This window comes from Nicotiana tabacum, chromosome 10 (assembly GCF_000715075.1).
Source record: "Nicotiana tabacum cultivar K326 chromosome 10, ASM71507v2, whole genome shotgun sequence".
Taxonomy (NCBI): domain Eukaryota; kingdom Viridiplantae; phylum Streptophyta; class Magnoliopsida; order Solanales; family Solanaceae; genus Nicotiana; species Nicotiana tabacum.
Genome location: NC_134089.1, coordinates 158,862,962 through 158,887,080, shown reverse-complemented (window position 1 = coordinate 158,887,080; position 24,119 = coordinate 158,862,962). Strand labels below are relative to the sequence as shown.

The window sequence follows — 24,119 nt, the reverse complement described above, 5'->3', positions numbered from 1 at the left end:
TGGAATTTCACTAAAATTTGAATTGAAGATGAAGTTGTGTTTGGTTATAATTTTTGTAACATATTTGGATGTCTTTTTTTCCACATATTTTGCAACTAAACACGAGAAACTTTCCTATTTTCAATTGAAAAACTAGTTCTCACCGGTTTTTCAAATTTGAAAATGCATTTCCAAGTGAGATTGGAAAAATTGTAAGATTTTGATAACCAAACATTGTTTTCAAAAAAAAATTTGAAAAAAAGGAAAATTTTCTTATGTCCAAACGGGACCTTAGTAGGCATGCAGATTTGGTTTGTTTGTATGATTATTCCAGGTTTGAATAGGATTGTTCGTGCAGGAACTAATTACTTTTGGTTTACAATCAAATACGATTACAAGACAATACTTTCTAGCAGCGAAGCTTCCCTTGACACGTTGGATTGGTTTTTATGCTGGTCAAATCAAGTTCTTTTTAGTTTTTTTAAATAAGTTAAAAATTGCTTAAAACAAACCAAAAGTAATAAACTGGGCAACCCTAACTTATTATTATTTTTATTTTTAGCAGCAAACCTAACTTATTGCTTTTTAGTTTAAAAGTTATTTTTATTGAAAAGACAATCCAATTAGCCTCTTGCTTTAGAATTGATATCCAAATGGACTATGTGAAATGCATCCTTTCCGTAGTAATCTGAGATCAACATCTTTCTTCCTGATCAGGAGTCCGCGTGTAGTCGTCGCTTTCACCTTAAAAAAGTAATAGTAAAAAGTTTGGGAGAGGACCAAAAGTGTATCATTTTTCGAAGAATATGGACTATTTTGGGTTTTTCTAACAAAAGCATTTAGGGAAATTATGTAGAAGTTATATAAAATTGCGAGTTTTTTAAACCGAAAAACATTTCGCCTTTCCCGCACAAAAAATTCACTCACTGAGTGTAGTACAGCAAGCAGAGCGAGCCCTAATCTGCAATAAATTTCCGATTAATTCAAAATTTTGAAATGTCTTCCCCGGCAGCGCCGACGACCGTCGCCGCCGGTGTCACCAGCGAGGACCGCCATCAGAACCACAACAATACGGAGAACTCGGAGGGCGGCACCACCATGGCGATGCAGAAGAAGCGAGCACGAAGAGTGAGCTTTGCTGAGATGACTTCTGTACACTTCTTCGACCGTGATGAAGAGTACGAAACCCCTCCGGATCCCTCAGGCAAAGCTGAAAGTAACAGTGAACGTGAAGAGATAATAAACCTAGGTTTTGATCAATTGGTCGACGATTCCAAAGAGTCCGAGGACGGAGATGAAGGAAATGACGAGGATGAGGATGAGGATGAGGATGATGAGATGGCTTTGCCTAGGTCGTTTTTAAGACCTGCAGAATCACTTTCTCCTGGCAGTAATTTTGGTTCTGCTACTTCAAATGATGATGGCAAGTACTCTCTTTCTCCCTCTTTTTTATTTTATTTTATCTGTGTTTATAGCTGAGAAGGAGAGTATAATTGGTTTGGTTTGATCTATTCTGGGTTAATTCGGATTGGTTTAATAGCTTTTCTGATCCATAGCTACCAAAAGTTTTCAAATCCCAGCGGAGGCAAAAGCACTAGGTGATTTCTTCTTCTTCCCTTCTGCTTAAGAATTACTCGTGCTGGTAGGAAGTGATCGGTACCCGGTGAAATAGTTGAGGTGCTCGTAAGTTAGCTCGTGTTATTAGATAATTGATTGAAAATGCAACACAAAGCCCACAACATATTCTGATCAGATGTTAGTTTAAAATGCTTATGATTCCCTGGAATGAAATAGGATTAAATTCAAAGAAAATACACTATTACAAACTAAAGTCCTAAGAAACAAATCTAAGTAAATTCATATTATCTGCTGATTCATACAACATTCTCATCATGATTTAAGTGCCTACAACAACAACAACTACCACCCAGTATAATCCCACAAGTGGGGTCTGGGGAGGATAGGATGTATGCAGCCTTACCCCTACCCTGGAAGGGCAGGGGAACTGTTTCCAATAGACCCTCGGCTAAAAAGGTGAAGGAAGCCCTGCTAGCAAGTAATAGCAAGACGAATAATTAAAAAAACTAAATCGAAGATAGCAACAAAGAATATGAAAGGAATACCAATAACAAGTAATATCAAGATAATATATTTAGAAAAATAAATCCAAGGCAGCAAACGAGAATATGAACGAAGTACTGCTAGCAAACTGCAGAATTACCGATGACAAGTAATAACGGAACAAGACATGCGAATATAGCAAATAAAGGGAAAAAAGGGTACCGTACTAGCACTAATACTATCGAACTAGAGAAGACAAAGGGAAACACACGACTACCTACTAACCTTCTGCTCTAAACTTCAACCTCCATACCCTTCTATTTAGGGTCATGTCCTCGGTCAGCTCAAGCTGCGCTATGTCCCGCCTGATCACCTCTCCCCAAGACTTCTTTGGCCTACCTCTACCCCTCATCTCACCTCCCAAGGTCAACCTCTCACATCTCCTGTTTGGGGCATCTGTGCTTCTCCTCTTAACATCCCTGAACCATCTCAACCTTGCCTCAAGCATCTTTGCCTCCACAGAGGCCACTCCCACCCTGTCTCAAATAACTTTATTCCTAATTCTATCCAACCTAGTATGCGCACACATCCATCTCAACATCCTCATTTCCGCTACTTTCATCTGCTGGACATGGGACTTTTTGACTGGTCAACACTCTGCCCTATACAACATAGTCGGTCTAACCACTACCTTGTAGAACTTACACTTAAGTCTCAACGGCACATTCGTATCACACAAGACACCGGAAGCGAGCCTCCACTTCATCCACCCTGCTCCGGTATCTCCCCATTCTTCTGAATTATAGATCCCAGATACTTGAAACTCTCTCTCCTGGGAATGACTTGCATATTGAGTCTCACATCCCCATCTGCCTACTAGGTAACACCGCTGAACTTGCACTCCAAGTATTCTATCTTGGTCTTGCTCAACCTTAAACCCTTAGACTCTAGAGTATGTCTCCAGACCTCTAGCCTTTCATTAACACCACCTCGCGTCTCATCAATCAGGACTATGTCATCCGCAAATAACAAGCACCAAGGTACCTACCCTTGAATGTGACGCGTCAAAGAATCCATCGCCAAGGAAAACAAAAACGGGCTAAGTGCAAATCCCTGATGCAACCCCATCTCAACCGGAAATTAGTCCGAGTCTCTTCCTGCTGTCCTAACCCATGTCTTAGCCCCATCATACATGTCCCGAATCACTCTAATATATGCTACAAGCACTCCTCTAGCCTCCAAACATCTCCATAGAACCTCTCTCGGGACTTTGTCATAGGCTTTCTCCAGGTCAATGAACACCATATGCAAATCTTTCATTACCGCCCTATACTGCTCTACCAATCTCCTCACAACGTGAATGGCCTCAGTAGTCGACCGTCCCGGTATGAAACCAAATTGGTTCTCGAAAATGGACACACACCTCCTCAACCTCCCTTCAATCACCCTCTCCCACACTTTCATCGTATGGCTTAACAACTTGATATCCCTATAGTTGTTGCAGCTTGATTTAAGCGCCTAAAAATTCTAAATTGAATTGAACACCATAACAAACCACTAAATTTTGAATCTAATAAACAAAAGAAATGGATCATTAGTTTGATCAGTTAGAGTTTTCAAAAGGTCATTAGAGTTTTCAAAAGGTCAATAGTTTTTCGGACTTGAAAGATGGAAATTCTAATTTGGTTTGTAGCTGGCGCTTCAGTTTATGAGATTTCATGTGTTTTAGGTACTTTTCTGTGTGTTTATTTCTCCAAGGTTACTGTTATAGGAAGTAGAATATGAGAGGATAAAGGGAAATATGGAAAAAACAAATAGAAAGAGAAGTAGGAAGCCTGGACATAGAACATTATAAGAAAAGTAACAAAATGATAAAATAGAAAAGAGGTAAAGGAAAATATAAGAGGAGGAAATATTCTTTTGGTTAATGAAGTGGGTTAAGAACCACGCGGTCTCAGGTTCAAATAGGCAAAAACACTAGGTGATTTCTTTTCATCTGTCCCAACCTTAGTGGATAGAGTTGCCGATACCTATTGCTGGTGGGAGATAGCAGGTATCACGTGGAATTACTGAAGGTATCCGTATGCTTGGTGGGATGCCACGATTATAAAAAAATATAAGAGGAGAAATCCTTGACAAACAAAAATAGGAGCTTGAATAATTCAAATTTTGCTCCTTGCCAAAGTAACATTTAAGGTCACTCCCAACCCCTGGACCTATTCCTCTTTTCTGAATGCGGGTGCCAACTTAAATTACATAGCCAAGTTTCAAAAGATATCAACATACTTTCTGTAGTATTTCCCAAGTTGCAGCCTTGCAGGTGCCATGGCACTCCCACCCATCCACATGGATCTTCCCCTGTTTGTAGATACATTTGGTGCACAATGTACAACTACAACATGCACGTACCTTGCATTGATCATCTTCACGCTAGAGATAGGAAGATGTTATCTTCACACTAGAGATAGGAAGAGGTTATGTATGTCTTTATGGCTTGAATTGATGTTATTTTGAGAGACTGGATAATTAGGATTTTGGCTCCTTTTTATTTTTAGCTGTTATCTGTATCCTTTAATGTCCTGACTTGGGCCACATTTTGTGAAAGGACTTCTATGATATCGCATATCAGGATAGCTGCTTCTGCATGTGACATGATAATAGATTTGTTATCTGGAAGGAATTTGTGGTCTTTGTCGTCATTGAATCACAAATGGAAAACAAACCATCTTTTTTTTCTATTGGTTTAAAATTTTCAGTTTACTGGGATCTCTTCCATTAGACATAATTATGTTGATTTGATAGGAATGTTAAACCCTTAAGAGTTTGTAACAGTAGTATTCTATGTGGCCTTTCTTTTTGGCAGAAGATAATTTTTTCGGCCCAGTATCTCCCAATTTTATAAGGCCAGGCCGGCTATCAGATTCAGCAGTGTCAGACGAAAATCATGATATTACTATGGATTCAACAGCTTTCTCCATGCACTTCCGCAGATTTGTTAGGTCAGATTCAGGGATAGATTTGAAGACCCCAACAGAAGTATCATTTGATGAGAAAACACCGACACAGACCTGTCTAGGTAATTCCATGGAACTCACTATGTCCAAGAAGCTAATTTCTCAATCTTCTATGCCTGTTGCCAATTTTAGTGGCATTAGTGATTCGAGTGACATGAGTCTGATTGGAGAAAACTCGAGAAGATATGATTATGGGAGACTCCCTCCTGATTTAGAAGCTCTTTTAGCAGAAGGCCAAGAAAAACATGCAGATTCTGTTTCAGGAGATACTAGTGTTTTAGAGTCACCAGCAAGCAAGAAAATGGAGGTTGGAAGTGCAATGATGGATTTAGGTGGAAATGGAGAACAAGAAGCAAATGCAATTGTTAGTCTTAATATGCCACTTGTACCTTTGTGCCAGAAAATCGACGACACAGATGATGGTAATAAGTTTCGTTCTCGTGCAATTGATGCTGATGCGTTGCCCATATCCACTGTTCCAGCTCCGGATAATTATGTTCATAGAGTAAATCAGTCGCCGAAGGAGCTAAGTAAAGTAAGTAACCGAGTTATGGTATGTTAATTCCGTTGCATAAATGCATAATCAATATCCATGACCTGTTGTGCTCTCTTATTTACACCATCTTGGTACACTACATCGTTGGGCTTATCTACACCTCAGTTCTTTAGTTTACATTTATGTAAATAAGTCATCATTTTCCACTTGACATTATGTCCATGTCCTTAGTGTTTCCTACTCTGAGATTCTACATGCTAAGTTTATTTGATGATAAGGTAGGTGATAGAAGATGTGACTTTAAATATAAGATATGATCTTTTACTTGCCATTGCCAATTCTTTTAGATTGTTCTACAGTCCTGTACACGTCATATTTTGGCTAAAGTCCTTGTTGAATTGCAAGTAGTTGGTGTCTTGTTTAGGGATGCATTGTTCTAAAATCCTGTACATGCCACGTTGGGGCTAAGTTCCTCGTTGAATTGTGAAACAGATATGTTTTATCCATGTCCCTGAATGATTTGTTTCAGGAAAATAGTTATGATAAATATTTTTACTGGGTCAGGAAGTTAGGCTTAATCTACTTTGCTTTTTCCCAATGCCCTGATTTCATTTTTTTTGTAGTTTCAATTGCAGGATGTTGGTGAAAATAATAAGTCTGTCAAGGATGCTTCTGAGGTGGGAATTAGTGAAGCCCTATGTAGTAATGATGGTGAGCTTGGTCAATTTTGTGGGTCCCCGCGTGGCAGGGAATCTCCGTTGGTTGATTTAGTGTCCTCTTCACCAGCTACGCAAAGAATAATAGTTATTGGTAGTCCTTCACCTGTCAAACAGAATTCAATGGCAGTGTCTTTCCTTGAAGATCCCATTTCCTTTTTGAGCAATGAAAAGAGAGGACCTTGGACAAGTTCAGCGTCCCTCCAGAAGAACATTTCCAAACTTGAGAGACTTAAGGCTTCTGAACTATCTTCTCCCCTTGGTGACAGAATCCCCAATATGGACATCAGATCCTTAGTGTTTCCAAGAACACCTCCTTTGGATTCTATATTGAAGAAAAGGAACCTACAAATGGGAGTCAAATCTCTGGATTCCTTTATGACTTGTACAGAGGAGCAATTTTCAGGTACTTCTATGAAGGAAGGAAAAAAAAAAATGTTCACCTCAGGTGGTAGTAGGAGTGAGACTCTTTTAACTAGCGACGATGTAATTCCATGTGAACAATCTCTGGGCCCTGAAAAGCAGGGGAAATCTCTCAATCGGCTAAATACTGGTTTTCTCCCCGTGGATCAAGTGTTGAAACCTACAGCCCCTTTGGCTTCATCAAGGTTTTCTTGGTCGGGAAAGACAAATGACACTTTTACACCAGATGACCTCAGGCAGAAGAGATCGCTGATTTCTAGAACTGGTTTCCCATTGGTTGAGTATCTAGGGCAGGAGAAAGTGACTGCTATTGCTCAAAAATTGGTTTTTTCTCCAGAAAAGTCCTTGCAGTCAAAGTCATCAACATGGACTGAACATCAGTCCAGCCCCTTTAAAGAATCAAAGTTGCATGATGAACCCATGAAGAGCTTAGGCCTAGTGAAAAATGCATCTTCAATAGGTAATTTGACAGATGGACATTCTTCGAATGCAACGGATGGCAATTGGCATTCTTCCTCCACATCAACTGAAGAACAGTCTGGTTCACCAGTTGTCGAAGGCAGCAAAGTGTTAAGGCAACCAGACGGGACATATAGCATAGAAGCTAAGCTCCTTGATCAAATGAATGTACTGGAAAGCACTGAGGACTCAAAGATCTCCAGGGATGGGAGCTCTCATCTATCTTCAGCAATATTAGATGGGAATTTTCAGAGTGCAAATGGTCTCCCTAGATTTGAAATTGATCCTCAAGAGCTAAACAAGTCTCCTTTAGCTCGCACTGCTTCTTCCTCTATTCAGAATGTAGGCGCGTTGGTGGTTGAAAAGGTTAATACACCATTCCATTCCCTTATGTGTTGTTTGAGACCGATCAATTAATTTGCTGTGGTGTCGGTATGCAGCTAAACCTGTGTCCTGCATGAGCCATGATGATTTGCTTATTTGCTATTTCCCTAAGGTTATTTTTCCCTACATTTGATTCACTTCTATCAATGTGGTGTTGTCCCCTTTTTCCTTAAAAAAGCTACTGTCATTGGCAATTGTTCTTCCTTTTTTGTTAATTTTGGATATTGAAACATGCAAACAGCTTGTTCTTCTTTTTCCATTACGAATTTGGTTTTTCATTTAATTTTTTAACTCCAAATCCTTATTGTGGCTTCTAAGCACACGCTTGCTGAATTCCTGCTTTGCCACTTTTTTAGCTTGAAAATTCGCAACTTGCATTCAATATTCACTTATATAGCCATATTCTGCAGACTCCTGTACAATGGTCTTCACGAAGTCCACCAGCAAAGGGGTTTCACTTGCTGGCACAATCCAACACTACATGTTCCTCTGTAGGTGAAGCTGTGCAATCTCCCACATGCAACCACTCAATTGGCAGACCTAGAAACTCTTCTGCCCATAAAAGATGCAGTGAAGAGTTGACATATGGAGATATGGAACACACAAATGAAATTATCATGTCTCAAAGTAGCTCGAAACTCCAGAGAGGGGTTGGTAATAGTCCAGGAATCTCGGGACGTCCTGATGATAGCAGAAAAGAAATGCTCAGAGCTCATCTTGAACTCAGACAATGGAAAGATGTAAGATGGCTTTATGGTCTTTCTATGTTACTTGCCTGGATGGCACTCTTTTTGAAAAAAAGGGTTCGGGAAATGAAAAGGCTTCCTCTTTTATGTTGCAGATTAAATCCAAACGTATGGAGGGTGCAGATGAGTGGATATCTTTGCCTAAAGAAAGACTTACCATGCTTACTATGCCAGCAGTATAGTTTTTTCACTTTAAGATATGCTTTAGAAATGTTCTGTCGGTAGAATTTACTTCTAGATGTAAAATAACCAGATTTTGATTCATGTTGTCTTATCATCTTTATTGTTTTTTAATAAATTGTTGTAGATTGAAATGGTGGAAGACATTGTCACCCGAATGCAGAAGGCACAAACATACGACATTTTGCACCGTCAAATTCTCACTCAGGTTTCTTTGCTTGGGGATACGTTGGCTCATGTTTCAGAACTAATGAAAAGCAAAATAATAATAGATCAAATGTTAAATGCATTCTTCTTATGCCCAGGAAGTTTTAAGTAGCTATTGACCTTGATTTCCTCATCTTTTCAGAAAACGTTAGTTACCAGTTTTCAGGAGAAAAGGTAAATTCTCGTTCCACCTTTATTTGCCAACATAATTGATGTTATTTTCATTTTGACATCATATTTCTGTGTGCTTGAAAAGTGTGTTATCTCTCTTATATGTGATGATAATGCAGAACTTTAGAAGCAATAATGTTGTTATGTCAGCTTGTACATGAGAAAGCAAAGTATCACTTGAGGTGTGCGAAGAAGAAGAAACTGCTGGTACTATTTATGCTTAATCTCTCTTTCTATGATCACCTTGTCATTCTTTTGACATAAGTCATCATGCATACAGGAAAAATGTCAACTGTTGAACTCTGGAATTCAGAGGTCCCAAATGTCAAAAATCAATCATTCACTTCATATAACTGTCTCAGGAGTCACCCAGGATGATGCTATTTCTAGTGAGAGCTCATTAGCCTGTGAAAAGGCTCTGCAGGAGGTACTCTATAGAAATCAAATATTGATTACATACTGCTGTTTGGCATGCCTAGTGTTTTGGAAAGCGTTAAGCTCAAAAAAGCGACGAGGCCTCGCTTCACCGAAGCGAGAAGCGCTAAGCAAAGCGCGCGCTTTTTTCATGTACAATTTAACACAAATAAAAAAAAGGCATAGATAAATGGCTAGGAACTCATTAAAAACAACATATTAAGCACTAGCAGTTAATTTTGACGAACCAGAACAGTGAGCACTAGCAGAAAAACAGAGCAGAAAACAGAAAAACAGAAAACAGAGCAATACAATCAGAAAAACAGAGCATAAACCAGAAAACAGAGCATAGTTTTAAGGCACAAAAACAGAGCAATAAACCAGAAAACAGAGCATAGTTTTAGGGCACAAAAACAGAGCAATAAAAAGTGAAAAAAACAGAAAGAAGAAGAGAAAAATAGGGCAGAAGAACAGAGCATAAATTAGATGTCTAGAACAGAGCAATAGAAAGTGAAAAAAATAGAAAGAAAAAGAGAGAAAAGGAGTCGAACAGAAAAAGAAGAGCAGAAGAAGAAGAAGAAGAAGAAGAAGAAGAAGAAGAAGAAGAAGAAGAAGAAGAAGAGAAGAAGAGAGAAGAAGAAACTTACAGAGAACCGGAGAAGAAGCAGTCGTTGGAGCAGCAGTCGTCGCTGGAGTTGGAGCAGCAGAAGAGCGTATGTTTATTTGGCAATTGACGGTTTATTTGCCAAATATTTTAAAATAAACCCAAGCAGATGCCTTCACATCGCTTAAGCACACTTTTTTGCGCTTTTTCCATCGCGGCGCTTCTCGCTTAAGCGGTTAAAGCGTGCGTTTTTTTTATGTGAGTCGCTTTTATAGCAGAAATGCGATAGAACAGCGCCTCGCATCGCTTCAGCGCTTAAAGCGAGAAGCGAGCGCTTTCAATAACACTGGGTATGCCGATCATTTCCTATAACACTTTCATTTGCTGATTGTATTTGCCGACTAAAAGAGGAAGGAAATATTCAATAAAGGAATAACGCTAATAGGAAAACTTCCCTCTTCAATCTGTCATTTTATTTGCCAGGACCGGTTTTTAGTTCTCCATTCTTGGTGTTCCTTGTTCAGCTGAAAACTTGGTGGTGTTGCTAGGTTATATTTATTGTCGTTATCATTAACTGTTAATTGTATGGATGTCATTAACTGTAAACATTACTTCTGACTTTGTCCATGAGTCCATGACTAAGAACTTGTAACTGGAGTTCTTGACTTATTGATCAGTTGCCATTCGTCTGAGACTTTGTATGTCAGTCATTATCTTTTCAGTAGTTGTAGCTCAACATCCATTTTATTAACAGGAAAAATGCTCTTAGTTGTCCCAGTCAGTTTTAAGTGGTTACTCTACAGTTATGAAGGCTCAACTATGGGTTTTAGTTCCCTTTTCCTCCCGGTTGAAGTTTGTCTTTTGTCTGTTGTAAGGGCATCAGGTCCCTAATCATCATAAATTCACAATCTACTACTTTATCTCGTACAGACTGGAGTTCGGGTCTATTCATCAGAATTAATTGTGGCACACCTGAAAGATGGCAAGATGCAACAGCTTGTTTTATTTGTGACCATGCTTCTAGAATAACGAGTTAGTGCACTTCATATCTTTTAATGTTCATGAAGTTTTCTCACGTTCCAGGTTCTGTCTTTGGATACCGAAGACATTTAGAATAATTGTCTTACACTTATCATCCTTTATGCGCGTGCATGTGTCTGTGAGAAAGGATGTAAACATGTTTTTTTTTTAATTTAAATTTGCTCATGATGCAGAAATCATTTAATAAATGTTTTTGCCTTCTTTTTAGAGGACTAAAAAGTTAGAGAAATTAAAGATAACTTGCTTGATTTTAGCAAACAACTTTGTATACTTTGTTTGTTGACCTATATAATGTTATATTCCTCTGAGCTTGTCCAACTCATCATACTTGCTATGACCAATTTAATCTAGTATGATACAGATGCTTTATGTAATGCAGGAGCGTCATAATAAAGTGGCCACTATCAAGGAGGGTTTGGAAGTTTCAGAAAGAAAAGTTGCAAAATTGGCTAGATCCTTGCGTTCTTCTTTTAAACTTGAGGGAGAACCAAGTTGTGCCACTACCATCATTTCTGTAAAAGAACATCTAGTGAGGAGATCGTGTTGTAGATTCCTACGTCAAGATATGCAGGTCTCTTCTGTCCTGTGTTATATGCTTCAAGCTACTTTATTCTGTCACTAATATACACCATTTATCGTTTTTTAGATGTGTGTCATTCAGAATGTGAGGAGGCCATTTGTCATCCTCAACTATCTTGGTTTGCTGGTTCAAAGGTTTCTCTGACAATTTTCCTACGCCTATTTTCATGATTAAGGTTTTGGAAGAAAGTTTTGTTCTACCTCTATGTCATGATATGTTTAGGTTTTTATTTGTTTGAAAACTCCAGTTTGAAGTTGACTATTGGTTCAAACTCAAGCATAATCATCTCTAACGATTTGAATGATCAACTAATCACAAAGGTGAAAGTCATGATTATGCTGAACTTTTTTTTTGTACTTTCTTTCCTTCTCTTGGTTTTATTGATGTGCTACATTTTGGCTCTGTAGAATTTTCCAAATATCAATGCGTGTGCTGCATTGCGATTTGTTTTAAAGGCTGAGATTTCAAAGAAACTTGGTGCTAGGACTCTGGCGCAAGAAATGCAGGTAAAATACAACTTATGTATCTCCAAAGAAATAGCGGACGGCTTGGTATATCTTTTAAAATTATCACCTCTTGCATCGGCAACAGTTTCAATAAGGTGAAGCGCACTACTAGCGTCATCTAGTAACTTGCACAGCACACTGACACGCTGCTGTTGCTGCATGTGTCCGTTTTCTTTAGGGAATAGGTAACAAGTGACAGCCTTCCTGAATAAGGAAAATGAAAATAGTTATACTAAGTAAAGAGTATGTAAACGTGAAGTATGTAATAATATATGGCTCCTAGCAAGAATTGTGTTTGGAACTTACTTGTGATCTCTGGACGTCCAGATTGAATAATTGGGATCTTGTGAAAATTGATAAAAAAAATTAAACAAAAGGCCCAAGTATAAAAATTGACATCCTTTTAGGCTGTCCTTTTAGCCCAAGAATATGTAGTTTGTGATAAACATATTTTCTAATTGGATAACGTGACTATGTTACACCTGAAAATTAGGGGTCACGTGACTGGCACCCCACAACATAACCCTCACATAGCGGACCTATCAATCCGTTTATTAATCTGAAATTAGACATGTGAGAAGGCACGGGAGAAAATATGATATATTGATATTGTGCGTTCAATACAATACAAGAGGTCATTATTTATAGCTATACTATGTGGGACAAGACTACACTATACATATCTATAAACTAACACTCCCCCTCAAGCCGGTGCATACACATCATATGTACCGAGCTTGTTACACATGTAACTAATACGAGAACCAGTAAGAGACTTAGTGAAAATATCTGCTAGTTGATCATTCGACTTTACAAACTTTGTAACAATATCTCCTGAAAGTATTTTTTCTCTGACAAAGTGACAATCGATCTCAATGTGTTTAGTCCTCTCATGGAACACCGGATTTGACGCAATATGAAGAGCAGCTTGGTTATCACACACTAGTTCCATCCTGTTGATTTCTCCGAACTTTAACTCCTTGAGCAACTGCTTGACCCAAACTAACTCACACGTTGCCATAGCCATGGCCTGATATTCCGCTTCGGCGCTAGATCGAGCAACTACATTTTGTTTCTTGCTCTTCCACGAGACCAAATTATCTCCTACTAGAACACAATATCTACATCTATCAGAAGGTGATCCTGCCCAATCAGCATCTGTGTACCCAACAATCTGCTCGTGGCCTCGATCCTCGAATAGTAATCCTTTGCCTGGAGCTGACTTTATATACCGAAGAATACGAACAACTGCATCCCAGTGACTATCACAGGGAGAATCCATAAACTGACTTACAACACTCACCAGAAAAGAAATGTCAGGTCTAGTCACTGTGAGGTAATTCAATTTTCCAACCAACCTCCTATATCTCGTAGGGTCTCTAAGAGGCTCCCCCTGTCCAGGCAGAAGCTTAGCATTCGGGTCAATAAGAGAGTCAATAGGTCTGCAACCCATCATTCCAGTCTCCTCAAGAATGTCTAAGACATACTTCCGCTGTGAAATAACAATACCTGAGCTAGACTGAGCGACCTCAATACCTAGAAAATACTTCAGTCTGCCCAGATCCTTAGTTTGGAAGTGCTGAAAGAGATGTTGCTTCAGACTAGTAATATCATCATCGTTCCCAGTAATAACAATATCATCAACATAAACCACCAGATAAATACACAGATTCAAAGCAGAATGCTGATAAAACACAGAGTGATCAGCCTCACTACGAGTCATGCCGAACTCCTGAATAATTGTGCTGAACTTACCAAACCAGACTTGAGGGGACTGTTTCAAACCATATAGTGACCTGCGCAATCTGCATACACAACCACTAAACTCCCCCTGAGCAACAAAACCAGGTGGTTGCTCCATATAAACTTCCTTGTCAAGATCACCGTGGAGAAAAACATTTTTAATGTCTAACTTATAAAGAGGCCAATGACGTACAACAGCCATGGACAAAAAAAGACGAATCGATGCTACTTTAGCCACGGGAGAGAAAGTATCACTATAATCAAGCCCAAAAATCTGAGTATATCCTTTTGCAACAAGACGAGCCTTAAGCCGATCAACCTGGCCATCCGGGCCGACTTTGACTGCATAAACCCAACGACAACCAATAGTAGACTTACCTGCAGGAAGAGGAACAAGCTCCCAAGTGCCACTCGCATGTAAAACAGACATCTCGTCAATCATAGTCTGTCGCCATCCAGGATGAGATAGTGCCTCACCTGTAGACTTAGGAATAGAAACAGTGGACAAAGAAGATATAAAAGCATAATGAGGTGACGACAGACGGTGAAAACTTAGACTAACATAGTGGGGATTAGGATTAATTGTGGACCGTACACCTTTGCGGAGTGCAATTGGTTGACTAAGAGGAGACAAGTCCGCAGTAGGTGCAGAATCTGATGCAGGACGTGAATCACCTGGGCCTGATGCTGGATGCGGACGGCGATGATAAGTCAAGAGTGGCGGAGCTGCAGAAGGTTGAACTGGATTATGTGGAGGAATTGGACCTATAGGTGGTGAAACTGGAGCTATAGATGGTAGAACGGGAGCTATAGGTGGTGGAGCTGGAGATGTAGAGGAAGATGGATGGGAGATAGTGACTGAATCTCCAAAAGAAGAGATTGGTAGTACCTCAGAAATATCTAAGTGATTACCTGGACCTGTGAAGTATGATTGGGTTTCAAAGAAGGTAACATCATCGGACATAAGGTACCGCTGGACGTCAGGAGAATAGCATCGATGCCCTTTTTGCGTTCTCGAGAAACCAAGAAATACGCACTTAAGAGCACGGGGAGCCAACTTATCTGTTCCTGGAGTAAGGTTATGGACAAAACAAGTGCTTCTAGAGACACGGGGTGGAAGAGAGAACAAAGGTAAGTGGGGAAACATAACAGAGAATGGAACTTGGTTATGGATAGCTAAGATGACATACGATTAATAAGATAGCAAGATGTAGGAACTACATCCCCCCAAAAACGCAACGGAGCATGAGATTGTATGAGTAGTGTACGAGCAGTTTCAATAAGATGTCTATTCTTTCTTTCAGCCACCCCATTTTGTTGAGATGTGTACGGACAAGATGTTTGATGAATAATCCCATGTGATTTCATAAACTGCTGAAATGGGAAAGACAAATACTCTCGGGCATTATCACTACAAAATGTGCGAATAGAAACCCCAAATTGATTTTGAATTTCAGTGTGAAAGGTCTGGAAAATAGAAAACAACTCAGATCAATTTTTTATCAAAAATATCCAGGTGCACCTAGAATAGTCATCAATGAAACTAACAAAGTAGCGGAATCCTAAGGTAGAACTGACCCGACTAGGACCCCAAACATCTGAATGGACTAAAGTAAAAGGGGACTCTGCTTGATTATCAATACGTCGAGGAAAATGAGAGCGAGTATGCTTACCGAGCTGACAAGACTCACACTCTAGAGCTGACAAGTGAGATAAACCAGGTACCATTTTCTTAAGTTTTAACAAACTAGGATGTCCCAACCGTTTATGTAATAAATCTGGTGAATCAGTAACAGGACAAATTGTTGAAGGAAGACAAGATGTGAGTCCATGTGATTTAGCAAGGATAAGGTAATAAAGTCCATTTGATTCACGCCCAGTACCAATGATCCGCCCTGTACTGCGTTCCTGTATAAAAACTTGGTCATCAAGAAATAAAACGGCACATTTAAGTGATTTGGCTAGGCGACTAACAACTATGAGATTAAAAGGACTATTAGGGCATAAAGAACTGAATCTAAAGGTAAGGAAGGAATTGAGCTTGCTTGACCTATTGCAGTTGCCATGGTTTGAGACCCATTGGCCATTGTGACTCTTGGAAGAGATTGAGAATATAAAATAGTAGTGAAAAGAGATTTGTTATCAGAAATATAATCCGATGCACCTGAATCAATGACCCAAGACTCAGAGGATGAAGATTGAGAGACACAAGTCACGCTATTACCTATTTGAACAACGGAAGCTATCTCAGAAGATGTCTGCTTACCTGCTTTGTAATGAAGAAACTCAAAATAATCCACTAAAGAAATCATCCAACTATTCGAAGTATCGGTTCCCATGTCGCTACAATTAATAGTGGTAGGGTTAACTTGAAATAGTGAAAATTAGTAACTCCTTTGGGAAAACTGAAGAAATTGCTGAGAAAACACTTTTTATAGTAGGAAAATAGAACACTGTTCTGCCCGAAAAACACTGTTCACTCCAGAAATACTGTAGCTCTCGGAATATTACTATAGCAGCCGGGAAGTTACTGTAGCTGCCGGAAAATATTCAAAGTGGTCGGAATGAAATAAAAACAGTAGGGGTAGGATCGGAATTACCAGAAGACCCAACCGTTCTGAAGGAACTTTTTCAAAAAATGGCCGGAAGTCCACTTTTGAAATCACTATTTACGCCGGAAAAATATAAAAATGGTCGGAATTTGGTGTAACCTGGATGGGTAGGCTCGGAATTGCAAGGGGAACAATCTATCCTGAAGAGTCGTCGCCAAAAAATGGCCGGAAGATGGCCCACGCGACGTCGGAACTTCGCCGGAAAATTTTCTTCAGACAGCTACAGTACCGCCGGAGATTTTCACTGGGGTTTGGTCGCCGGACAGTGACTACTCTTGTGGTAGTGTTGGATTTTTTGCACAACACTGACCGAGACAAAGCGCAAAACAACTTTGAAAGTCGCCGGAAAAAGGGTTCCGGTGACTGATTTCACTTCCTGCAATTGCTGGAATTTATGCACAATGATAAATCTCTCACGATAGCTCTGATACCATGTGAGAAGGCACGGGAGAAAATATGATATATTTAGAGTGCTTGTACCCAAATGCAACATAGAATACGTCCTTTAGCATACTGATCACATTGCACTAGATTACTTGGTTCTTACGATTTCAATTTCTACAGTAGTTCAGCAATCCGCTGGTGTACCAAATTGAGCTGATGGTATACGTGATTAGTCGATTGAATGACTAGCAAAAAAATGTTTGCAAAAATTTGGATTGTTTGATTGACACGGGAACTGGGGAGTAGGGGTGGCGATTTGACCATTTAATCCGTCCAACTAGCCTAAAGATTAATGGGTTGGGTGACAAATATTTTAGCTCATGAGTCAATTTGGGTTGCGCCCAAGTTAACCCATTATTTTTTATAGCTCATTCTGAGTTTCTGACCCATTTAACAGCCCAAATATAACCCATGAAACTCACCCAAAACAAAGGATCTCAACCCAACTTATCTAGAAATTTACTTAGTTGCCCCAATTTTATTTATTTATTTATTTTTGTATTTTAAATTTTCTGTTCTTTTATTTTTCTACCCCATCCACCGACCCTACCCTTACCCCCTCTATTTTTTGTATTTTTAATTTTTTTTTCTGCGCCACCTACCCTCCCCCACCCCCCCAGTCAAAACCCCAAAAAAGAATTTCACTTTTTTTGTATTTTCAATTTTCTGTTTTTTTATTTTTCTACACCACCCACTCTACCCCCTACTCCCCCCCCTCCAGCGCAAACTCCCTCAAAAAAAAATTTCCTTTTTTTGTATTTTTCTGTACCACCCACCCCAAACCCCCCTCACCGCACGCAAAACCCCTCAATTTTTTTTTTACTTTTTTTTATAATTTCAATTTTCTGTTTTCTGTTTTATATTTTTTCGTTTTTCTGCACCATCCACCCACTCCAATCCCCCTCCCTCACCCATAAAATATTTGTCAACTCACATATTTTAAGGTAAAAGTTTTTTTTATATTCAAGATGAGCATGGTTCTAAAACATGGGTCAAGTTGGGCGGGTTGAGTTATGACCCATTGTTTAGCCCATCTTAACCCAAATATACTTTGGGCTGGGTTGGGCAATGACCCATTTATTGACCTAACCCATTTTGACCCGCCCAAATTCAGCCCAACCCGCCCATTTGCCACCCCTACCCCCACACCATGCAAAGCAAAGCTTGGTATTTAAGTGGAGAAGGGTAGAGGGACGGACCCATTGTCCACCGAGTTTCGAAGGCTGCAATTGGTCCAAAGGATCGGTCTCAGACGGATTTCTCTGTCATAAAAAATAATAATAATAATAATGTATCATACAACATAAAATCACATAAAGGCCGTAGGCATCAACAAACCTCATATAGTTCCGATGAGGGATGTTAATTCATATATACCCAAAAAGAATGATTCTGACCCACTAGCTACCGACAATAAGCTTCTAACTTGCCAAAAGATGTATTTGGGAAACTGCTAGGCTATGCAAAAGAATTAACACTCTAAAAGAAGCCACCACTGGATATGTGTGGGGCTTACCAGCAGAATTGTAGAAGAGGAGGGATGTCAGCAGCTAGGTCCCCGTCGGCGTCTGTATCTGCAAACATGAAGTAGGGAGTGAGTATAAACATACTCAAGTCTCATAGATGACCTCTAAATGTTGGGACAAGTTTTGGTGAAATCATGTTATGCAGTTATAAGTTGAAGACGTAAGAGCTCATCCTCTTCATTCAAAATGTTTATATCTTTACACCTGTCCAATGTGGGATGATATACAATACTCCACATGCTCCAATTTATGTGACATAGTTCGAATTGGTGGGGAAGTCAAAGAAAGAAAGGAACACTTTTGAAACCCATGCCATAACATTTGTGTTGCTATAAAACTTTTGAAACTGGTGTCGTAAAACATACCATAACATGTGTGTGGCTATAATACCTTCTCATTAAAGGTAATATGGGAAGTGTAGTTAATTGTTTCCAAATATAGAAACGTGAGTTTAAAGTTAATTATTCTCAAATATAAAAATGTGTCATTCTTTTTGTAACAGATTAATAAGAAAACAGTGTTACATAAATTGGAATGTAAGGAGTATAAACTACCTGTCTAACATCTGACACTCCATTTAAAGCCGGTTCATACATATCGTATATACTAAGCTTGTTACATATAATTAACTCGTGGACCTGGGAAAGACTTGGTAAATATGTATGCAATGCAGTAATAAAGTGACACTAAATCTCTACGTGTTTGGACATCTCATGAAATACTGGATTTGAAGCAGTGTTATCAAAGACGAAAAGTGCAAAAGAACTCTAAGGTGTGGGGCTTTAAGCGCAAAACGCCAATAAAGCATGGGCTTTATTAAGAAAGGCGTAAATAGAGAAAAACTACGAATATGTATGTGTAGTCCAAGACTAATATCTATAAGCATGAATACCAAATATATGGAGAAAGGAATTGAAGAAAATTTATGATAAAGTGAAATATATCAATTGTTTAGTGTCGCCTCTTCAGGATTATGCTCGTTGGCAAGGAAACGTATGTCTTAGAGCCTTGATGAAAACAATGAAGCGCTCACTAAGCGAGGCGAAGCGCTTAACATGTTTTGAGTCTCGCTTCAGGGCTTAAGCGCGCATTTGATAACTGATTTGAAGCAATATGGAGCACAACTTGATTATCACAAACAAGTTCCATCTGATTGGTTTCTCCGAATCTCAGCTGTTATAGTTGGTGAGGGCTCAGGGCATTCACGTCCTGACGTTTGTAAGCTGCGCCCTGGATTTGCCCTTGGGCCTTGGCCACTTGCCCTGCCAGACAGGCCTCGCGCCTTAGTTGTGTGATGATCCCCTACTAAGCTCCCATGGCAGCAAACTTCCTTGGCCCAAACCCTAGTTCATGCCGCAGCTAGGCTAACGCATGACCTGGTTGACAGCTAGGCAACCTTGATGTGTTAGTCTCATGGTAGAGCCAAACTGAGCTGGACTATTTTCTTGAACTCTTCCACCAAAACTCTGCTTATTGCTGCTATGAGCTACTGCATGATTTGCTCGGCCGACCAGCTGAGCTTCACAGTTTATCACACAACAATAATAACAACATACCCAGTAGTATCCCACACTGTGGGGCCATAGTTTATCACACGATGGGGTGAAATGTGCTGCCCCTGCGTGCTGGAACTTCCTCTCCAAAATCATGCCCACACATTATCCACTCCATGGTGACTTCCTTTAGTCTCAAAGAGATGCGCACGTTCTACTGCGACCTACCTGTAGCCTATTTAACCTTTAAACTTCGAAATTCTTCGCCTTTCTCTATAATATCAATCACAACTCATCCAATTCATTTATACACCCAAGTCAACATCCACATCAATGTTTAAACATTGAATCAATTATCACCACATAATTTCACAAATTGGCACCTTTTAAAAAATATGAATTGAATTTAAAAAACTTAGAAATTTACAGGGCATTACAGACTAGTTACACAGATTGTTGTTGAACAATGTTGGAAATGTACACTGAATACCGGATGGATCCAGAAGTAACATTAATTTACAAGCCAAAGCAATAGTCTCTTGATTGTATGGTAACTTTTGTATCTGACCTCATTAGGTGATCAGGTCCTTAATTAAAGGAAAATTTCCAGGAGATTTAGCGTAGAAATGCACTGCTTGTGTCTAGGTAATTTCTAATCTTTGAAGTGCAAAAGAATCTTTGATTAACCATTTGAATTTGACTACTGATGTTGGTACTAGCTATAAACTGTTGGAAGTGGAACCATAGGCATACAAATGATTTTCTTCTCCTTTTCTCTATTTGTTAGTGTGTGTGGGTGTGGGGTGGGGTGGGGTGGGGGTCATCGGGTAGGGATGCAGGGCATTGATATGTGAAGTAGATGTGCCTATTATGTCTGCTTCTTTTGAAGCTTAGAAAGAAAATGCTGAAGCAACTGATATATTCCCACACAAATAACTATAAATGCATCGAAAGAATTATTTTGGGCCATTAAATGTTGGGCAGCAAATGGCAATGCTCAAACTCGGATGTTTTTCATGTCTGGAACTGCCTTAGTACTGTGATCTTAACAACTTGTGCTTTCAAAGCAACCTTTAACAGTGAATCTTGCTGAGCTACTTTTTGAGTTCATCCGAGATACTTCAAGCTTATTAGATTGATACTGATAAATTAAATATATTATGCAGGTTACTCGTTCCCTTTTAGGAAACTCCCTTGATGTGGTTGCCGAGGTGCAAAAGGTACAAATACACTTTCATAATTAGGCTGATATTTTCTCCACTCCAACTGGTATTGTTGTTCGATTCTTTCTTTCATTTCTCACCCCACCTGCTGAATTCCACTTGTGATATCTGTTTGCAGTTAAGCCCGTTACCATCAGGCACTTGTGGACAATTATTTTAGGGTCATTTATTGCTGTAATTTCAGTAATTTATTATTAAGGCGTGAGGTTGTTTTATTGCTCCTTCTGACCTATATTATCTGAAGTTATTTGACTAGGTAGAGAATACTAACATGCTTATGACTTTTGTTGGTTTTTGATGGTGTCAAAAGATTTTAAAATTGTTTCTGAAAAGTTAATTAGAGAGAAATTTGAATAGTCAAATTACTGCAAGATAGTTTGTATCATTAATGGAATGGTGTTGGGATTTTCCAAAATAAAGTCTCATGTAAAACAGAATCAGTTCTTATACAATATTTTAATATTCTTGGATTAGGGATATTAAGTTCTAATTTGTATGCATTCTTATTTTATTTGGTTGCACTGTTTCTTCTCTTGCAAGTTTGGTCACAAAAGGTATTATTGTGGGAAGACTCATTCTGTCTTCTATTTAATTTGAGTTGGATTTTAGATTAACATCTGCTTTGCTTTTTCCTCTGTGGAAATCTCCTTCCTTGCAAGGGGCTATTTTGCTTTTCACGCACCTTAAAAGTTTTCTTTCTCTTGTCTAGTAAGTCTCACATCAGGCTGTGCCTCCTGTTTGTTACGCATCCCTTTTGTATTTTAATTTGTGCTTTTCAGATGATTACTGTCATTTTTCATGTTCTCTAGTTGTTGAACTCCTCTTTCACACTCACATATCATATATTAGGTTATGGAAATGCTCTAAGAAATTGAAGATAAGTGACTGGTAGCAATTGTCTTTGCTGTCCCCTGGAGATGGACTGTTAATTCTTATCTTTGTCAGGATCGTTTTATTGTATAACTCTTTTGTGCTTTTATCATAACAAAGAGGGAATTATGGAGTAATACATATTTTAGGATGGATAGACAGGTAAATTCCATGCCTAGACACATGGGCACTCCATGCCTTTACTTTTACTGCAATTTATCAGAAATTAAAATGTTCAGCAGTAAACAGTCATTTTGTCCTTGTGGAGTAAGTTTTTAGTAGTAATTGTTATTGGCAGATTATTTGAAGTATTTTGCTGGTATAAGCGCGTCGCACCTTATAACTAACACTTGACTTCACATTCGCAGTTGAGGAACTTGAGTTGCAGCTTCATTTTGTGAATTTTAATACTGGCAAGAAGGTGAAATTGACACTAGATATGTCATGCTTGAATAGGTACATCCCTTTTTTCTCTACAGCTTCGTGTCTTTTGCTTTCACCTTTCTTACAACATGGTGTATGAATTAGTTCATCTTTGTCATGTTTCCTGCAGGATAAAATATCTATACTGTGCATTATAAGTGCCCCTTTAGTTCTCAAACCAGAAAGTAAAAATGAATCCAAAGTCGAAAATAATTTGATGAGCACAGTGATAAATCCTTTAAGCTGGTTTTGGACACCAACGTATCTGGTCTCAATTGTTCTTATCTGGTTTCTGTTTCCCAGTTGAAAAAGTAGAGTTGATGTATCATCTCAACATAAGAATGCTCCACTAGTTCCAGTTTTCTTGTCTTCTTAGAGAAAATCTTAAAAATATTAGCCTTGTTGCTCTCCTTAGTCTGGTGGTTTTTAAACTGCTAGCTTATTTCAGACGTAGTGAACCATATGGTTGGAGCCATCTAGTTATTATCAAGATTATATTAAAATGGTGCATTGGAGGCACAGGTTACGGTGCTCTAAGCAGAAATGCGCACATACAATTACGTCAAGAGAGGTGCACCAGTAACCGCATGTGGCAGCACAAACACATTGCTTTAGAACATATTTCTTTTCTTGTCATGTCCGAAATTTGATCTGAAGTTCTGAATATATATCGTTAATAACCTCAGAGCTACTTACTAGTAATTTAATCAGAACTGCATTCTCTGGTGGAAGTAATTTTCAATCATCATATGGTTGTGTTGATTGGTAGTGAATTCTGCTTTTCATCAATTTTTCATAAGATTATCAACTAACTTGTTGATATGTGGCAACATCTTCATTGTGTGTCACAAGTTACTGACTTTTTGAGGATTTCCTGACAGGGGGGTCTATCCTTCAGAAGTTGTTCCATCCCAGGTTGCAGCTCTAGCTCTTCGCGTGGAACATTCAGATGATGCACTACTTGGTGAAATTAGAGCTGCTGTCAAAAATCTTAGAGCTGGATACATGAGGATTATACGGTTATGTGATTGTATTTCACGAGTTGTTCAAGCCTCAGGTGGTTAACTTCAGCAGAAAAGAAAATTTGAACTTGGATGAATGGACTCTTGTTGGGATTGCCACTGCTTGGAGCACTTATGAACTTCCTCTTGCAGATGTTCTCCATTGTCACAGGTCTTCTGTGGCAACAATCGCATCATATGTTGAAGAATGATTGTGATATATGAGGTGAGATCATAGCTGAATGTATAACTTTTTCTCTTCGATCCAGAAGTATTGTCATTGGTTATTTTCCTAGGCCTTCTCTATTTTTCTAAACCGTCTTCTTAATTTCTTGTTTTACTTTTGGGCGATGTAGGGTTGGAGAGTTCTAAACTTTAGAACTATAATGATCAGCGTGAGCTCTTGTTTACTTTGATCGAATATTATAAGCTGTTAGATTAGCTGCATTTTGCTCATACATACGTATCCCTAATGAAATAGTGAAAACTCTGACGGGGAACTCTAGAGTTAGCCTACTTTAGCTGTATGGGTTTTCATACTCTTTCCGGCTATATCTGTTTTGCGCTCGCGTCTTGATACAACTGTATCTTGAATGTTTCGTAAATATTTCAAATGTAAATTTGGTTGAGGATGGTTAGGATTTTTTCTTCTGCGTACCAGTAGTATTATTGTTAGTCTTGTATTTTCTTATACTTAGGTTTCTACTACTACCAGTTGTTTCTTTCGCTACGGTTTCTTATCTTCTTATTGTTACTGCTTTTTTTTTTGGCCATCTTTACACGAGTCGAAGGTAGCCTCAGTA

The 24,119-nt window shown here is 38.9% G+C and overlaps 1 protein-coding gene across 4 annotated transcripts; it reads left to right on the top strand.

Annotated features, from left to right (window-relative positions):
• The first annotated feature begins 721 nt into the window (after positions 1 to 721).
• Positions 722 to 23,734, top strand: LOC107810186 (uncharacterized). 4 transcript variants are annotated; one of them, XM_075223454.1, is made up of 17 exons: positions 722 to 1,402; positions 4,904 to 5,589; positions 6,174 to 7,514; positions 7,943 to 8,272; positions 8,374 to 8,454; positions 8,586 to 8,666; positions 8,808 to 8,839; positions 8,956 to 9,043; positions 9,117 to 9,263; positions 11,275 to 11,466; positions 11,542 to 11,609; positions 11,723 to 11,795; positions 11,883 to 11,981; positions 20,966 to 21,068; positions 22,261 to 22,348; positions 23,197 to 23,542; positions 23,673 to 23,734. In XM_075223454.1, the coding sequence occupies exons 1-14, from the start codon at positions 976 to 978 to the stop codon at positions 21,041 to 21,043; spliced, it is 3,723 nt and encodes a 1,240-aa protein (XP_075079555.1). In that variant the 5' UTR covers positions 722 to 975; the 3' UTR covers positions 21,044 to 21,068; positions 22,261 to 22,348; positions 23,197 to 23,542; positions 23,673 to 23,734. The 4 variants fall into 4 exon arrangements, with proteins under 4 accessions (XP_075079555.1, XP_075079556.1, XP_075079553.1 ...); XM_075223453.1 differs by having other exon boundaries at positions 863 to 1,402; positions 23,197 to 23,734; XM_075223452.1 differs by lacking the exons at positions 22,261 to 22,348; positions 23,197 to 23,542; positions 23,673 to 23,734 and having other exon boundaries at positions 862 to 1,402; positions 9,102 to 9,263; positions 20,966 to 21,177.
• The last annotated feature ends 385 nt before the right edge of the window (positions 23,735 to 24,119 follow it).

What these genes read in the sequence shown, in the direction of transcription:
- LOC107810186 (XM_075223452.1), top strand. Translation starts at nt 976, where the DNA reads ATGTCTTCCCCGGCAGCGCCGACGACCGTCGCCGCCGGTGTCACCAGC. An exon ending in GTGAAAAGGCTCTGCAGGAG is followed by an intron (nt 9,264 to 11,274) that starts GTACTCTATAGA and finishes TATGTAATGCAG; the next exon opens with GAGCGTCATAATAAAGTGGC. An exon ending in TCCTACGTCAAGATATGCAG is followed by an intron (nt 11,467 to 11,541) that starts GTCTCTTCTGTC and finishes ATCGTTTTTTAG; the next exon opens with ATGTGTGTCATTCAGAATGT.